Source organism: Canis lupus, chromosome 15 (genome assembly GCF_011100685.1).
Source record: "Canis lupus familiaris isolate Mischka breed German Shepherd chromosome 15, alternate assembly UU_Cfam_GSD_1.0, whole genome shotgun sequence".
NCBI classification, from domain to species: Eukaryota; Metazoa; Chordata; class Mammalia; order Carnivora; family Canidae; genus Canis; species Canis lupus.
Genome location: NC_049236.1, coordinates 56,396,357 through 56,412,175, shown reverse-complemented (window position 1 = coordinate 56,412,175; position 15,819 = coordinate 56,396,357). Strand labels below are relative to the sequence as shown.

Sequence of the window (15,819 nt, the reverse complement as noted above, 5' to 3'; positions counted from 1 at the left end):
CACGCTGAAATTTCGGCAAGACTAACCACAGTTTTTCTGTATTTCATTGTGTTCAGAAGAGCTTGCAAAAATTCCTTATGACAGGAGTTTTGTAGGTAAGACCTCAACCACTGTCACCCTGAGAAAGGAAACAATTTTTCATGCTCTGGCCATTTTATTCTCTACCAAAGTTGTTCTACCCGAGTGAAAACCCGACATGAAAAGAACTGAAGCTCCGATGTATTCATCAAGGGAAATTAGCCACAGTGAATAATACTCAGTGCATCACGGGGAGTGATGGTGATTAGAAAGCTGTGAAAACATCTGCCCAGATCACCTGCCTGAAGAGCAATTTGATGTCTCCAACCTCCTGGGCAAGCCCAGGTGACTGTTCTAAGCACGGGTTTGTTAGCACACCAGCCACTCAACTCGTCGGGGTACCTGGTCAGAGCCCCGGCCCACCTGCGGGCTCTGCAAACGCTGAGCTCCCTGAGCCAAGAGCCAGGTGAAAGGACACAGGGCTGGGAGGGACCTCGGTGACATCACGACCACAGCACAGCTTCTGTCTCCAATGTCTTCGGTCAATTTCTGGTAAAATTAGAATGAAGTGTCTTCTTTGCATCCCTAAACTGTCCATTCAGTCTTGCAGCTATGTGGGTTCTGGGACTTCTGAAACTCTTTCAGGCCAGCAGCTCACTTTCTATTTTAAACCACTCCCATTCTTCCCATAGATCTCTCCCCCACCCCCCCCCCACCCCCCTGCCCACCATAGGTTTCACATCCTTAGCTTTCAATATCAGGTTTATTTAAGGGGTCCTTTCCCAGAGCTTCTCTTATTTGTGCTTGTTTTACCCACTTCCACCATTCAGTGATTCCATTTTGTTCACTGTCTTACAGTTAAAATACCAATATTTACTAAATATCCCTGCCTTTGGTCATCATCTGTTATAAGCTGCCCTTCTCATCTGAGTCTTCATTTTCCAGTTGCTTTTGATACATTTGGGAAATGTTCTAATTCTCATTTTAGGATTTTTACCTACCTAGATCAAACACCCCAATGTCTGAAAGCCTGCATCCTACAAGTGTGGCACGAGTGAGGGTTTTTAGCATATAAGACACGTCTGTATTAAGTTGGTTCTAAACAGAGCAGTAGAGCAGGGACAATTAAGAGCCCAATCTGTGAGACAGCCTGTCTGGCAACAAAGAGCTTGTTAGCTGTGACTCTAGAAGAGTAACCAATCTTTCTGTGCCTCATTTTCCCCACCTATAAACTAGAAAAAACAATACTACCTATATCATGATTATAAGGATTATCAGACCTAATAGATCTTAAAGGGCTTATAATAGCACCTAAAATCTGATACATGCCACATAATCATTAGCTATTATTATTTTCAGCATTTAAAATGGCAGAAGCATTTTAGAATAAAGTGTAAAGTTGTTTTTGTTTTGTTTTTTTTTGTTTTTTGTTTTGTTTTTTAAGTAGGCTCCATGCCCAGCATGGATCCCAATGTGGGGTTCAAACTCACAACCCTGAGATGAAGACCTGAGCTGAGATCAGGGGTCAGACACTCAACTGACTAAGCCACCCAGCTGCCCCAAGTGTACAGTTTATAAAAAATCTTTCTTTCTGTCTTTTTAAGGCCCGGATTATATAAAGGATCATGTACCTAAAGTTCATCAGCACACTTCCTATATAGGAGAAAAGCGCCCAGTATTGGAAAAGACTGGAGATCTCAGATATTTATGGAGGCCTGCCTCAAAGAGAAGCTTACCAGCAAAATATAAATATGAGTATGTTGGTGAAATTGGTTGGGGAATACCAAAGTATGATTTTATCAGCAAATCAAGGCTTCGGACTGGTTTTCACATCAAGGTATTGCTCTTCAATGTGCTCTTCATAGCATATTGTTTCTGATTTGAATCCTTTCTGAGTATGCTTCCATAGGAAATGTCATGTTCTTGATTTGTCATTGAGAAGTAATGGGATTTGAGTTTTGCAGAAAAATAAATGTGTGAATAAATGGACTTGCTATGATTCCCTTTTAGTCCCTTTAATACATGAGAGGAGAGGTGTGAAGAAAAGGAAGCCATGCATAATCCAAAAGCATTTGTGTTTGGCTTTGGAATGCGTTCAGATTCACATTTATGCTGCGACATTCACACATCCTAGCACTGCAGTATGAGTGGGTGGTATAAAAGAAGCCTGTGCTGGACATCATCCACAAGCCGAAATAGAGAGTTCCAGATCTTTAAAATGCACTGTGTTGATAATGCCTTTGTATCAAATAATTCCAGATAATTAGCCAAAGGTTTCTTAGAAACCTTGTCTTATTTCCTTTTGGTGATGTGTATCTAGGCATGAGCCCATATAGTCTCTCTCTCTCTCTTTTTTTAAGATTTTATTTATTTATTCATGAGAGACACAGGGAGAGAGGCAGAGACACAGGCAGAGGGAGAAGCAGGCTCCACGCTGGGAACCCGTTGTGGGACTCGATCCCAGGACCTTGATCCCAGGATCACGACCTGAGCCGAAGGCAGATCCTCAACCGCTGAGCCACCCAGGCATCCTCCCCCTATAGTCTCCTCTGAAACAAAAGAGAACCCAGGTGATTTTAGAAGTAAAATCTGAGAAATCAGACTTTTTTTCTTTTTGCAGGCAGGTATTTGTATTATCTGAAAATTGAACATGTATCAGTCATGAAATCATTGGATTTCCTCAAGTGCTTAAGGCAACATAGTGCATATAGCGGCATATAGTAAAGATTAACAAAGGAAAAAACCTATCCTGGCCCAACCTATGGCAGTGGGAGAAAGTGCTGGGGAGCTCAAGTGCTTTGAAGTCAGACGGAGGATTCAGATCCTGACTCTGAGTTAGGTTTAGCTCTGTGACCCTGAGCTAGTGAGTTCACTTCTCCGTGTCCCTGCGCCCTTCTCTTCCCCATGACATCACGCAGAGAGTGGCCGAGTCACAAGATCACCTGAATTCCTATCCTAGTTCTGCTGCCCAGGAGCTGTGAGTAGCCTGGGGCAAGTTCCTGAACTTCTGTTCTTCAGTGTCTTCATTATGAATCTTAGTATTTACCTTCCTGGGCTGTTGTAAACATTGAGCAAGTTAATATTTGTAAAATATTGCTGAGAACTCTGCCTGGCACATACATGCACTCTACGTATTTAATATTATTTTTGTTACATTGTGAGGATTAAATATGAGACCACAAGGAACACACTAGGCCAATGCCTGGCACATAGCTGACAACCAAATGTCAGCTCTTAGTACTATGGTTCTTGTACTTAATGTCACTCGGTGTCATTTAATGGAACAAATGCTCAGATTCTTAAGCTGTGTCTCTTTCCCTTAAGCAAGAAAGCTGAAGATCAGAAATGTGATTAAATATCAAAACTGGCCACCAGCAGGAAGAGTACAGCCCAAGAAGGTGGCCAGTTTGAACCGAGTCCATGACTTCTGTTGCCTTTTTGCTTCTCTGTAGGTGACGCCCTGCTCTCGTACACGGCCCTCAATCTGTCTGCCGTCTTAAGGGTATATAGCTTCTCTTCCTTCCTTATCTTTAAATTAAGAACACATTTGCCTATTCAAATGAAGCATATTCAAGTATTCCTTGGACTTTGGGGCAAGCTGTGAATCTACGAGAGATGTCAGCCACAAGCTAGCCTTCCAGGAACGAATGTATTCTGTTTCCTCCATTCATATTTCACAGACAGCTTTGAATCACTATCTGCTTGTCGCACTGTCTTCCTAACCCCTGTGAGACAATGATTTTTCTCCCACAACGCGTGGCACACTCAGAAGCTGGTCTTGTTTGGCACAAGCTTGTGAGAGTGGCTGCCTATCATCTGTGCACTTTCTTGGCCCTGGCATTGTGACAGGAATTGTTTTCTTTCTTTTTTCTTTCTTTCCTTTTTTTTTCTTTCTTTTCTTTCTTTCTTTCTTTCTTTCTTTCTTTCTTTCTTTCTTTCTTTCTTTCTTTCTTCTTTCCTTCTTTCTTTCTTTCTTTTCTTTCTTTTCTTTCTTTTCTTTCTTTCTTTCTTCTTTCTCCTTCCTTCTTTCCTTTCCTTTCCTTTCCTTCCTTCCTTCCTTCCTTCCTTCCTTCCTTCCTTCCTTCCTTCCTTCCTTCCTTCCTTCCTTCTTTCCTTAAGATTTTGTTTATTTATTCATGAGAGACAGACAGAGAGAGAGAGAGAGAGAGGCAGAGACCCAGGCAGAGAGAGACACAGGCTCCATGCAGGGAGCCCAACGTGGGCTTCGATCCCGGGTCTCCAGGATCACACCCTGGGCCAAAGGCAGGTGCCAAACTGCTGATCCACCCAGGCATCCCAGGAATTGTTCCCAAAGATTCACCAATCTCATAACGATCTTAAAACAATACCTTACAGGATTCCTTGGACTCAGAACCTTCTAACTAGGACAACAAGATTCACAGAGAATCACTAGACATTTGACCCTTTGAACAATGAAGGGATTAGAAACACTGACCTAAACCTAACAGTTAAAAATCTATGTATGACTTTTGACTCCTCCCAAAACTCAACTACTAAGAGCCCAGGGTTGATGGGAAGCCTATGGATCATATAAAACAGTCAGTGATGAAGATTTTGACATCTTGAATGTATATTATATGCTGTACTCTTACAATAAACCCAAAAAAGAAAATATGATGAAAATCACAAGGAAAACACATTTATAGACCTGTACTGTATTTGTCAAAGAAATTCCGCCTAAAAGCAGACTTGCACAGTTCAAACCCATGTTGTTCAAGGGCCAACTGTACATATTAGTGAATAACCATCTATAATTTGCCCACCAGTTAAGGCCTGGACCTTGTCATCAAGGCTGCTATTCTTCCCCTCCTCACCCAGCCGTGGCTCCCCCTCTACATCCACGGCAATATTCGTTTTTGAGTCTAGCCTCAGACACAGAGTCTTTATCAAGGAATGCAGAGCCAGCCTCAGGAGTGCTTCAGGCAGCTACTTCTGATCCACATGACTTGGTGTGAACTGACATTTGAGCTCACACGAACACACACGCTCCATGCATAAAAATGAGCTCCTAATTACAAACAATATATGAGAGTCCGTGGCAGTAACTCACACCCCTCCTCCCCAGGAAGTGGTGTACCCCCTGTTCTTCCTCTGGTTCCTTGTGTTTAGTGGACTCTGTCTACATTCCTCCACCATCCTTGTGCAAAATAATCCCAATGGGGATGGCGCTTTGTTTCAGCCTGACTTCAGGGACCCTTCAGTGTTCCTCACTGCAGTTGCTCAGAACTTTGATTTTAAGCACAAACCTTCATCTAGTGGGTTTTTATAGCCTGAACAGCTGCCCTTCCTAATCCACCCCTCCAGGTTTGTCTAACACTGGCAACTAAGGAAGCTCAGGCGCCTCCATTAGACTCTTGGTAAAATGCCCCGGGGCAGCTGCTTCCTACCTGGGAATGGTCTCTCTCCTATTTGGGGCTCTTGGAGGGATTTTATAGATCATCTGCACTTTGGCAGAAAGATAATAGCTCCCAGGCTGAGTGACACCTGAAAAATTTCCCCACATCACAGAGGTCAGTAAAAATCACAATATCGGGTTTCTTTTCTGGATCTTTTTATGTTTAGCTATTTCCTACTCACGTTTATGTCATCATAGTACATGTGTATGTAAACCAGTAACGATCATTGCTTTTGTTATTAGCTCAGATTTAAGAGCAGTACATTCTTCTTCTTTTAAAAAATGGATGTGGTCTCTGCCAAATTATATGTGTTTCTGTAAGAATATATGAAGACTATTGAAACGATTTTAGTTTCAACCTCATGCTAAACTGAGAGCATTTCTAACTCCTTAGCTAGGCATGTCTCCTCTCCCCAGTCTCTCTTTAACCCAAACCTCAATATTCTCAGCTGGCTTCCTGATGCCATTTTCTGCTTCTGTACTCTGACCTCATGACCAGATGACTTAAGTCCTTTCGTTTTCCAACAGAAACACTGTTATACTGGACTGGATGACGAACTCTTCATAGGTGGGAAGATGTTATTAAGCCAATTAATCATAACATATGTTACAACCAACATGTCATAGAGTATAACAACTTGAAAACCTATAGAAGGTAATAAAGAGAATGATGGGAACCCATCAATATATTTCTACGTGATACAGTATAGTATAATAAAAAGTAAAATCTTCAAGACTTTGAGACTTCCACCTCATTTGTAAATGCCACAGATTCCAGTATTAGGAAGTGCAGAAGTCTTTCTTCTCTGTGACAGTTTTGGGGGATTTTTAAACAGACTTTTGATGAGACGTCGAGTTTCTTGATGGCTGTGAATAAACCAATCCAGGTTTGGTTGTTTCATAAGACTTTTTTTTTTTTTTTCTCTCTGTGAATTTATTTAGAGAAAGCCAACATGAAAAAGAGCTTGAGTATTGACCACGGGAGGAAGTTTCTATAATTATTCCCATTTCACAGGTGAGGAAACTGGAGGCATTGACAGGTGGGTTTCCTGGTCTGAGGCCGATGCTAGTAAATGGTTAGAGCCAGGATTTCAAGCCAGGCTGTGAATTCAAGGACTTAATGGGCATATAGGTGTAAGAGACCATAGGATCAAAACTGAAGTGAGAACCTTCAACTCAGAGCCACCACGTGAAGTGCACATCTGCGTCCTCATCGTTCTGTGGGTAAGGTCTGGTTTGGGTCAGTCCCAACTGAAGTGTTCCTCAAAGTTCTCTTAATTTTCTCCCAGCCTTCCATTCTGCTTCATTGGCACCCCAGAGACTTCACTTTACACTCTTAAAATGAATTATGAGTAGATATCACCCATGTATTTGATAGAGTAAGAAATAGCTTGGTACTAGTTATTTTTTAATTTCTACTTAATAAGCACTTTAACAGTGCTCCAAAACATGTCATCAAATACAATCTTCAGCATTATGGGAAAAAAAAGAGAAGACAGTGAGGTCCTAGTGAACCGCCCCTGTTTTTCTTGTCCTAGCACAACCCCGTGCATTCTTCCAAACTGTCCACCTTCACACAACAGTGTCCTGGAAAATCTCCAGATTCACCTAGGAAAAAGTATTGCCAGTGTGGAGGTGATCCGTATATAGACCACCAATCACATATTTCAGAATTTCTGAGTGTTTTCCACACCAAATTTCTGATTTTCCTCTGGGTTAGTCTGGAAAAAATCCCATACAGGCTCATTAGAATTCCTAGGATCTCCCACTTCTAATCTCCAGATGTTATTATCAATATGGAAGATTTCAAAAAAGATAATAAAGCTCCCTTTATCAACCAAGTTATAAAAGCAAAACAAAATAGCTTTTCTAAAATTAGGCACCTCTTTGCATTGCTGCTGTTCTTTCCCAAGATGGGTGTGTGTTTAGCTCTCACTTTATACTTCTTAGAGTTATTTGTATCCTAACAGTTTGTGGTTTAATATAAAAATAATTACATTAGCACCTTTCATCCCTAAGTGCTGAATAAAGTCATACATTTTCTGATGCCACAGGAAGACTTCCGTGAGGGAGTGCCACATGCTGACCGTCTGTGAGGGAGGAGAAACCTTGGTGAGGGAGGCCAAATAACCCTCTGCTTCTTGAAAATAATATATTAACACCATTAACCTCCTTATACATAAATGTTATATTTTCCCCCATTTTACAAAACTTGGCTTTATAGGATGCCTCAGATAAACTGAAGGAACCAATTTCCTAATAAAATCTTACTTGTAACTGACCTTCTGGAACATAGACTTTATGTTTGATGTTTCCTTTCTCTAACAGACCATGAAAACAAGAGAGGCAGGTTATCACTGCTTTGCCTTCTGTATTGTGTTCAGAGCAGTTCCGTGAAGAATAACTTGTTTGGGATGGGAAGCGTCTGTGTTGGTAGCTGGGTACCCTGCCACTCTACGTTTTACTGGGCAGCCCGGCCCCAGTGACCTGACACCGCAGCCACACACAGGGCTTTCTCTTGTTGAAGTGACTTTATGACCATTGGTGACTTGGGAAAAAAATACATCTTAATTTTCACATCTTTGATTAGGATGTGGAAATGTGGAAGGAAAAAAAAAAAGAAAAAACAAAAAGGAACTCTGTAATTTAGAGCCTAGGGGGTGATTTTATTCCTTAATTAAGGAAGCCTTAAAATATGCCATGGTTGTTACTAACTTTTGCAGGGCTTGACATAACATCTTGAGTACATGTCTAATGGTAGACACATCACATTTTTTTTTTTAAATCATACTACCTAAAGTTAGTAATTAAGCATATGCCATCAGTTTCCCATGAATATTATTTGATGATGATAGGGAAATACAAAGCTAAGAAAAGACTGTATACATTAGAATGGGTTCGAGTAAACCTGTGGTTTAACTCCATAGCCGTGCTCCTTTCACTATATTGTCAAAGTGTGAAATGTGTGTGTGATCTAATACCCATATCACTGGGGTATTATACCACTAAAATACCAGGACATCTGTTTTCTAAATCTGGCATTTAAGGGCACCTGGGTGGCTTAGTTCATTAAGCATCTGACTCTTGATTTCAGCTCAGGGCATGATCTCAGGGTCCTGATATCGAGCCTGCATCATGCTCTGTGCTGGGCGTGGAGCCTGCTTAGGATGTTCTCTCCTGGGATCCCTGGGTGGCTCAGTGGTTTAGTGCCTGCCTTTGGCCCAGAGCATGATCCTGGTGTCCCAGGATCGAATCCCATATCGGGCTCCCTGCATGGAGCCTGCTTCTCCCTCTACCTGTGTCTCTGCCTCTCTCTCTACGTCTCTCATGAATAAATAAATCTTTTTTTAAAAAAGAAAGGATTCTCTCTCCTCCTCTCCCCCAGCCCCTCTCTGCCTTAAAAAATATCTGTCATTTATCCTGGCTTTTGAAGATCTTTGGGAGAAATTCTAAAATTACTTTAAATTTAGGATTATAGTTTTCCCTGACTATTTAGGTATAACACTACCAGAGTAACTCATGGTATTGACGAAAATGCATGGAATGAGTAGCAAACAAGACTAGCAATCTGAACCTTTCTTGGGATTGAACCTAGGAAATCAAGAAATCTAACTGACCAAACTGAAAATGAAAATCATTAAATATAGGGGATCGCTGCTATGTGATCCCAGCTACATCCTTGGGCAGAAAGAAAATGGAATTAAAAGTGGGTACTATTAGGAATCCATATAAGCTCCCTCTGCTATAGGGAGAACTCACAGGAAAGTTCTTGTTGTTCTTGTTTTTTGTTGTTGAAATTTTTAGTGTGATTCTCAGCAACTGAACTGCACAAGCCCAGCCATAATTTCTTTTTATTTTGTTAAAATTATATATTAGGATATTTACTCATATGTTAATTAAATTGATTTTAAATTTAAAAACAATTAAATTTTAAAATTGAATTAAATTTAAATTCAATTTAATTAACATAAACTACTCCTGTAGTTTCATCAGTTGTATATAATACAACATAAACATGCTCATCATATCACATGTCCTCCTTGATGCCCATCACCCAGGTACCCCATCCCCTGACCCCACACCCCTCCAGCAATCCTGTTTGTTCCCTACAGTTAACAGTTCCTATGGTTTCTCTCCCTATTTTCATCTTATTTTATCTTTCCTTCCCTTCCCCTATGTTCATCTATTTTGTTTCTTAAATTTCATGAGCAAAATCATATGGTATTTGTCTTTCTCTGACTGACTCATTTTGCTTAGCACAATACCCTCTAGTTCCATCCACATCGTTGCAAATGGCAAGATCTCATTCTTTTTGATGGCTGAGTAATATTCCATTTATCCATTCATCTGCTTTATCCATTTATCTGTCGATGGACATCTGTGCTCTTTTCACAGTTTGGCTATTGTGGACATTGCTGCTATAAACATTGCAGTGCAGGTGCCACATTTTAAATGGCTTTAAGCAACTTGAGGTCTGAGATCTGTTTCATTTAACTTTGTACGGACAGCATCAACACCACTTCTCCTATGGCTTAGCATGGCGTAGATGATTATCAACAAGTGATAGGAGATGGGTGTAGATAGAGATGGTTTCACTTCTCACGCAATGTTTCTGTGTAGAGACCAAATTGCAGAAGGGAAGAAATGAAGTTTTAAGTCTGAATTCGATTGAGAATTATTCTACTCCCAACTTATTCCATAGTCATTTGAAAACAACCATCCTTTTTTTTTTTTTAACTGAAACTCAGTTATACTGTTACTGCTCATACTGCCTGAGTTGCCACCTCTAGTGTAATTCTGTGTTGTAAAGCTAATTGGACAATTAACCTGGGAGAAGCATACTTTCTAACCTTTGAATTAACAATACCGCCAACACATTAGAAAATTCCAAGGGTGAGAACAGTTGCAAAACAGGCACTTCACTGTATTTCAGAAACTGCAGTGAGCACAGAGACTTGGGAAGCTCTTGTGTAGCTTTTCTGTAGCTCAAATAGTCAAATCTGCTCAGATTTCAAAACGTGGATCATCAATCCATTCTGGATGAAGGGCTGAGAGTAGAATGGTTAGTCATCGCAAATCCTAACATTTTCCAACAGAACAAGTTCTAGTCTTGCTTTAAAAGAAAATCCTTTTGGGGGGGTGGGGTAGGTGCCTGGGTGGCTCAGTCTGTTAAGCATCTGCTTTCTGCTCAGGTCATGATCTCAGGGTTCTGGGATGGAGCCCCACGTCAGGCTCCCTGCTTGGCTGGGAGGCTGCTCTCCCTCTCCCTCTTCCAGTCCTCCTGCTTGTGCTCTCTGTCTCTCCAAATAAATAAATAAGGACTTAAAAAAAAAAAAAGAAAGAAAATCCTTGGGTATCTTGAATATAGAATGAGTAAAGAGAACATTTATCATCCTGGAGAAGTTTAGGGTAGGAGGAAGTAATAGATATTTGCCTTCTTTCTGAGAATGGACATCACCCAGGGGTGATGGGGTGACTGGCACTCATAATGCTTTTCAGGGCAAATCTATGTTGTAGCCTTAGTGAAAAACTGAATGTGACTCATTGAAGAACTTTTCATTTCCCCCTTTTTCTCTCTTCGCGCGCTAGGCTGCCTATTTGTTATAATGTCTCAGTGTTCTCATTTGTAAAATGGGGATTTTATTAGTTTTCTATTGGGCATAACAAATTACCACAAATGTGGCAGCTTAAAACCTCACCCATTTATTTGTTCACAGTTCTGTAGGTCAGAAGTCCCAGAAGGCATGTCTGGGTTCTCTGCTTGGGTCTCAGAAGGCTGAAATCCAGGTGTCCGCTGTAGCTGTGATCTCATGTGAGGCTTGCAGTCTCTGCGGAGCTCATGTGGATTGTGGAAGATTTCCGTTCCTTGTGGTTGTAGGATTGAGGTCCCATTTCTTTGCTGGCTGTTAGCCGTGGGCCATTCTCAGCATCTAGAAGCTGCCCACATTCCTTACCACGTGGCCCCCTCCATCTTTGAAACCAGCACAGAGAGTCTCCCCCATTTCAAACTCCTCTCACATTGCAAATCCCCCTTGCCAGGAAGAACCCAGATCCTTCTAAGAGCTTACCTGATTAAATGAGGTCCACTAAGGATAATCTTCCTTTCTTGAAGTCAACTTATTTAGGGTCTTAATTACAGTTTCAAAATCCCTTCACAGCAGTAATTAGTATTTGGTGGAATATCTGGGAGGAAGTGTATGCACCAAGGGACAGGAATAGTAGGGGTCATCTTAGAACACCACAGGGAGGGGATCCCTGGGTGGCTCAGCGGTTTAGTGCCTGCCTTTGGCCCAGGGCGTGATCCTAGAGTCCCGGGATCTAGTCCCACGTCGGGCTCCCTGCATGGAGCCTGCTTCTCTCTCCTCCTGTGTCTCTGCCTCTCTCTCTCTCTCTCTCTATCATAAATAAATAAATCTTTAAAAAAAAAAAAGAAAAGAAAAGAATACCACAGGGATGATAATAATAATACCTTAGAGTAGTGTTGAAGGGATTAAATGAGATAGGTGTATAAAGCTCTTATCATCGTATCTGGGATAATGTCTCAATAAATAGGATGCAGTATCATTAATGTTTATACACGCTTTATTTTCTTGCCTACACGGATTTTTGAATTATATTAATACGAGCACATTAGAAACATGATGGAATACGCTGCTCATTATTTGGATACTCCACAGAAAACAGAGATGTGTAGGGGCCATAGTCAACCAACTCATGAAACCCAATGTTTTGTCTATTTGCTGAAAGTTGATGTATTAATTCAAATTATTTAAAAACATTGCAGTTTTGTCTACGGCCATACCACCCTGAACACGCCCGATCTCGTCTGATCTCGGAAAAACATTGCAGTTTTAAAAAAAAGAGATACCAGGATATAATTTATGCTGGAATTCAAGGCCATCTATAATGTAGCATAAAATGAAGTATGGGTCTCTGCATTGTTCATTTTTTGCATTTTAATACAAAAAAAAAAAAAAGGCATCACAGAATTCATGCCTTAAACACTGACATTTTCCAGAAAGAATTGTTTTGTTTCTACTCACGCTCTGAATATAAAATGAATACTTCAAATGCTCCATTCATACAAAAGCCTTAATGCTCCCTTTCTCCCTTCAATAGTTCCAGTCTAGAATAGGCAACATTATGCAATTCGGTGATCCAGCTACAACAATGAGAATGCTTCTCACTGGCTGTGGGAAGAAAGACACCTAAGGGGTTAACAGTAATATTTTGCAAATTGAGGCAAGTGGAGAAAAAATACATTAGCATAAGAAAAGGTAGCCTTAGGGAATTTCCCACTCAAATGTTTGGTACTAAGAGCTGTATGTTACCAGGGAGGAGGACAGAGAAAAGAAACCCTAGTGTCTATGCATTCTTGAAATGTATTGCCATTGTATTCATTCTACTAGTAAGAAAGGCCTCATAGTTAGAGATGGAAAATACTTCTTTCTACTAAAGAAAAAAAATTCAAAATTGGATATATTAAGAAAAGCACGTTAACTCACGTATAGTAAAAAAACAAAAGGATTCCTCAGTGATCAGCCCCAAAAAGATTTCTTAAATATGTCAGGACTAGACAAGATGGTTTGAGATTAAAAGCGAAAGTATTAGGCAAGGATTTCAGTGGTTAACTAGAATGGGCCCCACATGTCTGCAATTAACTCAAATTTGACCATTTTTAAAAATTTTATTTTACTTATTAATCATGAGAGACACACAGAGAGAGGCAGAGGCACAGGCAGAGGGAGAAGCAGGCTCCCTATGGGGAGCCTCATGTGGGACTCGATCCCAGGACCCCAGGATCACGACCTGAGCCAAAGGCAGATGCTCACCCACTGAAACACCCAGGCACCTCTCAAATTTGACAGTTTTTCACTCATTTCAGAAACTGTGTCTAGTTCACAGTACCTGAATATAGCTAGCAGGTATGTTCCTTTTATTAATGCCTAGACTTCTTTAAAGATTGCTTAATAGGAAATGCCCACTTTTGAGTAATGATTATTTTTGCTAGTTGAAAGCATTCAACAGAACCAGTTTCCCTAAGGTAGAGACTGTACTAATCAGTTGTTACCTGTTTCTATGAAGATGCTGAGTTAGGTTTTGATTCAGTCTTTCCTTTACTCTTATGAACAACTGACCAATAAAAAACCCTCATCATTTTGATTCTGAATTTCATTCGATTTGACACCATAGGCAGCATGACTACCCAAATAAATTGTGACAGATTTCACTAATAAATTAAGATGAGAAGGGACAACTTATTTTAGGAGGATTTTCTATGACGTTATACACTAATAACTATAGGGAAAAAAGAGGGAGTTGGAAAAAGGATCTGTTGCTTGTTTCTACTAAAAGTCTTTCCAGATTGAGGTGATGCAATTTTTGATTTTTAAAAATGGGAACGGGGCACCTGGGTGGCTCAATTGGTGAAGTATCTGCCTTCGGCTCAAGTCATGATCCCAGGGTTCTGGAATCAAGCCCCACATCGGGCTCCCTGCTCTCTGCTGCTCCGCCTGCTTGTGCTTGCTCGCTGTCAAATAAATAAAATCTAAAAAAAAAAAAAAAAGTAAAAATGGGAACAAAGATCAAAGAAGATTGTCCAATTCCTGGAAAATCTGTCAAAATATTGATAACAAAATTATCTGTAGATCAGTTGATAAGGTCAATTTTTAAGGAATCACATGTCAGAAATCAACTGAGAAAGTTATACCATGATCTATACAGATTACCACTTCTCAAATTTTCTGTGGAATAATGAATGGGCCACCCTTGCATGTAAATCTTATTTTCCTCATCCCTTTCTTATCTATGTATTTTATACACGAATATTAAAGAGCTAGCAGTGATCAAGGTTTCAACTTCATCTGTGAGAAGATGACAAGTAACTCTGAAGGACTTGATTAGGAACGTCCTAGAGTAAAGCTTGATGGTAAAGGGGGAAGCAGGGAAGATTTTTACAAAAGTACTAAGTAACTCCTCTGATGTTGAAATTATAACATGATCTTGCTACCTTTTGAGATGTTATGAATATAGCACTCCACATCAATGTAAGTGAAAAATGCATTTGAGGGACGCCTGGGTGGTTCAGTGGTTGAGTGTCTGCCTTCAGCTCAGGTCATGATCCCAGAGTCCTGGGATCCCGTCCTGTATCAGGGTCCCCGCAGGGAGCCTGCTTCTCCCTCTGCCTGTCTCTGCCTCTCTCTGTGTGTGTCTCATGAATAAATAAAATCCAGAAAGAAAGAAAGAAAGAAAGAAAGAAAGAAAGAAAGAAAGAAAGAAAGAAAGAAAGAAAGAAAGAAAGAAGAAAGAAAGAAAGAAAGAAAGAAAGAAAGAGAAAAAAAGAAAGAAAGAAAGATACATGCATTCCAAAACTGAACTGAAATACTTTTGAAAATCCAGATCATTGTTTCCCAACCCTAGTAAAGAAAATTGAGCAATGGTTATAGACCGAAATCCTTTCTGATATAAATTTGACACCCTTATTCCCCATGTTTATTCATAAGATGTGCCATTCATTGGCTAGTTCCTGGGCTAAAGGAGCCAGTATAGACAGGTCATTTATTCAGTGATCACACATTATTTCAACGTACATGAGAGAGTGTGGAGATTTCTTTTTATGTGGGAAATGGTCCTAAGCTACAAATATTTTATCAATGTTCTAAATTATGCTTTCTGAAAGGAGTTTTCAGATCTACACTTTACCATCGGCTATTCTATGACCCAGCTCTCTCTTCCATTGTTGCCACCACATTTGCTAATTCTATGAGGATAAGGTGAAGTAAAAAGAGCTATACTGTTTGAGTCTGAATAGTGGTTTAGAATGCCTACTTATTTAGAGACTACGGGCTATACTCCTCCTGCTACTAATACCTGCCCTTTTACAGACAGGGAAAATAGAGCACACAGGAGCATATTTATTTTGGCTTCTTGTATTTTTTTGTCTCAATTCAAGAATCAAAAGGCTATGTTCTATTAATTATATTTACCATTTCCTATTTAACTTCCCAATCTGATTTCCTTTTTGACTACAAATATAGACTGTTAGAAATGTTGGTGCAATTTACCTAGGAATTAGGTTACAATAATTTTCTTTCTTTTACAGTATGGAGAAATAAGTCAAGCCACTATTGATAAAATAAGCCACAGATACCAAAATCCATGGTAAGCAGCTGCTAATACATTTTTAATTAATTATTTAACAAATTAATTGATGTGTTTCCTTCCTAAACCAGTAACAGGGTTAGTTTTGTGGGTTTTTTTTAACTTTTAACTATATTACCACTTTATGTCTTTTTATTTCAGGTAAGTTACTTTGTAAAATTATGAATTTTATTCCTAATAAAAGCAAAAAAATGTTCATGGTCTATTAGGTCTAATTAAGGGGG

At 40.0% G+C, this 15,819-nt stretch overlaps 1 protein-coding gene across 2 annotated transcripts in view; it reads left to right on the top strand.

Annotated features, from left to right (window-relative positions):
• Window positions 1–15,819, top strand: part of C15H4orf45 (chromosome 15 C4orf45 homolog) — a 98,438-nt gene that overhangs the window by 36,108 nt on the left and 46,511 nt on the right. For both annotated transcript variants that reach the window (XM_038559119.1, XM_038559120.1), the window contains exons 2-3: window positions 1,623–1,855; window positions 15,537–15,595. In XM_038559119.1, coding sequence (XP_038415047.1) covers window positions 1,623–1,855; window positions 15,537–15,595 — 292 coding nt within the window. The remainder of the gene's footprint in view (window positions 1–1,622; window positions 1,856–15,536; window positions 15,596–15,819) is intronic.